The sequence below is a fragment of the Tupaia chinensis genome, unplaced genomic scaffold, assembly GCF_000334495.1.
Source record: "Tupaia chinensis unplaced genomic scaffold, TupChi_1.0 Scaffold143566_1, whole genome shotgun sequence".
Taxonomy (NCBI): Eukaryota; Metazoa; Chordata; class Mammalia; order Scandentia; family Tupaiidae; genus Tupaia; species Tupaia belangeri.
This window is the reverse complement of record NW_006203411.1, coordinates 215,052-218,411: the sequence shown is the minus strand read 5'-3', so window position 1 is coordinate 218,411 and position 3,360 is coordinate 215,052. Positions and strand designations below refer to the sequence as shown.

Below are 3,360 nucleotides of genomic sequence, written 5' to 3'. Positions count from 1 at the left end.
GCCTACAGCGTCAGCACCATCGAGCCCCGGGAGGACCTCCTGTCGCCGGTGCAGGACGCCGACCGCTTTTACAGGGGCATTTTAGAACCAGACAAACACTGCTCCACCACCCCCGCCGGCAACAGCCTCCCGGAATATCCCAAATTCCCGTGCAGCCCCGCTGCTTACACTTTCTCCCCTAACTATGACCTGAGGCGCCCCCACCAGTATTTGCACCCGGGGGCAGGGGACAGCAGGCTGCGGGAACCGGTGCTCTACAGCCCCCCGAGTGCTGTCTTTGTAGAACCCAACCGGAACGAATATCTGGAGTTAAAAGCAAAACTAAACGTTGAGCCGGACTACCTCGAAGTGCTGGAAAAACAGACCACATTTAGCCAGTTCTAAACGCAAAGAAACTCCCTTGGAGATTTTGCATTTAAAACCAACAAGCAAGCAGACACACACGGTGAACACATTTGATTATTTGTGTTGTTTCAACGTTTAGGGTGAAGTGCCTTGGCACAGGATTCTCAGCTTCGGCGGAAGATACTGAAAGGGTGTGCAATTTCCTTTTAATTTTACACGTGGGAAACATTTGTGTAAACTGGGCACATCGCTTTCTCTTGCGTGTGGGGGAGGAAAGGAGAAGGGCTTTGTGGAGGGCAGTTTGCTGCGCGGGGGACTGGTTCAAGGTGGCAGTCCTTTCTGTAGTGGTTGGAAGTGCTAAGAGTGGCGGACGATGACAGCACGTAGATTCTACTCTTCCTCTTTTGCTCCTCGCCACCTTCCATTCTCCCCCCTTTAAGCCATGGGTGGGTCTGTATGGCTTTGGCGGAGAGATTAGCACACCCCAACTTTAATAGGAAGTTTTTCTCTCTCCTTTCCCTCCCTCCCTCTTCCTCCCTCTGATCCTCCCTTCTCATTCCTTTCCTTTGTTTTTGAAGGATGTGTTTGTATGCATTCTGGACATTTGAATTAAAAAAAAAAAAAGTATTGTGATCCTGAAAAGGATCGCCATAGATGTGGACAAATCATTAAAATTACAGAGCTATATGATCCATAATTGATTAGTCAAAATAACTTATTGATGAAATATACAAATATTTTATTGTAGCACCTATTTTTATATGCACATTTAGCATTCCTCTTTCCTTCAGTATTTAGCCTATGATTTTCGCAGAGGTGTGGTATTGTACTAAGAGCTGCATTTCCAAAACTGAAGTGATATCAGGAAGGCGTTTTAAATCATCAAAAATGTGGAGAACTTCATGGCAAAACCCTTAAAAGCCAATGCAACCTATCCAATTGGATCTGTAATTAAAACAAACAAACAAACAAACTGTATCTCAACGCATAAAACAAAAATATAGGGCAATTTATTGGGCCATTGGGGTGAGAATTGGTGCAAGTTTTTGGTTTTATTAGAGAAGATTTCAAAGTATTTTTATTAGTGAACCAAAATGATGTATTCATTTGACTACTATTGTAGCCGATTTTTGATTGTTTAACCAAACCCAGTTGCATTTGTACAGATCCACCTGTTCTGGCACCTCAGAAGACCAAATGATGAACTGTACAAGTCTATACAATGTCTTTATCCCTCTGGGCAGCAAGCAATGATGATAAGGGCAAACAGGATCTCTGTAAGATGGGGCTACTGTTGTTACAGTCTCATATGTATCCCAGCACATGTAATTTTTTAAATAGTTTCTGAATAAACACTTGATAACTATGTCAAACATGAGAGGTTGAAGTAATGATTACTCAAGAGGCAAAAAGCTTAGTTCTGTGTGATTGATGGAATTCCCATTCTTAACAATTTAGGAAATAGTTAAACTTTGTTCCTCATATAAAAAACAATCATCCTAAACATCAAAATTTTAAAGTATACCTATAAATACATAATTTATGTTTTTGTTGGTTCAGGGAAATCTATTTTTCTGAATGAGTCACTTAATGTGTTTATTAATGATATTTCTTTCAATCATATACCTTGTCTCCTTATTGACATATCTAATACATGGAACATGGTAAGTAATATATTACATATTCATTTTTCTCTCATAGTATGTATTTTTTATATCGACATTATTTATTCAGTCTACAGTTTTTCATTATTTCTATATTTTAACTTGTGTAAAACTGCCTTCAACAATTATGATGGATACTATATCTAAAGTTGATTAAGATTCCACATGTTGAAAATGTTGATGGTTGTTAGCTGTTCACCTCAAAGTAAGGTTTGGCAGTGAACTTCAATTAGTAGTTACTGGTAGGAGGTGTTTAAATTAATCTGAAACTTAAAAGAGTCATGTGCTTCAATGTTATTGATAGATCTCTCCATACATTTCATTTGGAATATATGTAGTACCAAGAGCTGTTCATGAACTTTGTGTGTGATGAACAATTTCCGTGGCATTCTGCCACAAAGAGGCAGCATTCACCCATGAGTAAATTGACAGTAACTACTTGAATACAGATTGAACAGGTGGTAACAGTTTCCCTAAGGAATTAAAAAAAAAAAATTGTAATGCTTCATTGGTCAAGTGCAGTAAGCTATTCATATTCTTTGTAACATTTTCCCTTACAGATTTCTTATTTCAAAGGGAAAAGGAATAAGCTTAGTAATGTCATGATATTATCATGAAAAAAATGTATCTCTTGTTCTTCATCTACCTCGAACATTAGAAAAGAAAAAAAGAAATTGTAGCATTTGACTACATAATTGGGGTTATCTTGTCTTCTTCACAGTGGGAATTTCTTTTTTCTTTTAAAACTGTCAGTATCACATCTTCTCACACACACACACACACACACACACACACACACACACATATATATAATACATATATTATTCAATGTTTTATAAATTATAAAATGTTAATGCAAAGTGGAATCTTCCATATAACTAAGTTTTATTTCTTAATTGATGCATAAAATTAGATGAAAATTATGTGAAATTTCAGACATAGTTATGGGCAATATAAGTAACTTCCAAAGAAAGTAATTGATGTATTTTTCAGATATTTACAAAATCATATTCTTTTCAAATCAGCACTTTTTCATATAATACTGTCAGATATACTATCTTCAGGTAGTCAGTTTCTATTTCAATCTTTTTTCGGGTGTTCAACATTTTTAAATCTTGAAAATAACAATTACCTGATTTAATAAATCTGATTACTTTTAGAACACATGCTGTATGTTTTTGACCATCTGAATTTTGGTAGTTTGGAGTATTCACTGAGTCAGTATTTAGACTCAGTATACCAGTGGTTTGTGATTGGACTAAGGAACCCTGCAAATTCTCTCCACAGATTTTTGGGGAATCAAATTTAATGTTTCAGGCATCAATTAAAATTTGGATATAAAATAAGTTCA

At 36.7% G+C, this 3,360-nt stretch overlaps 1 protein-coding gene across 1 annotated transcript in view; it reads left to right on the top strand.

Moving 5' to 3' along the window:
• SLITRK5 (SLIT and NTRK like family member 5) overlaps nucleotides 1-1,706 on the top strand; it is a 7,579-nt gene extending 5,873 nt beyond the window's left edge. The window contains exon 3 of the mRNA XM_006163907.2: nucleotides 2-1,706. Within this exon, the coding sequence (XP_006163969.1) occupies nucleotides 2-384 (383 nt within the window). The 3' untranslated portion in view covers nucleotides 385-1,706. The remainder of the gene's footprint in view (nucleotide 1) is intronic.
• Nucleotides 1,707-3,360: the final 1,654 nt, after the last annotated feature.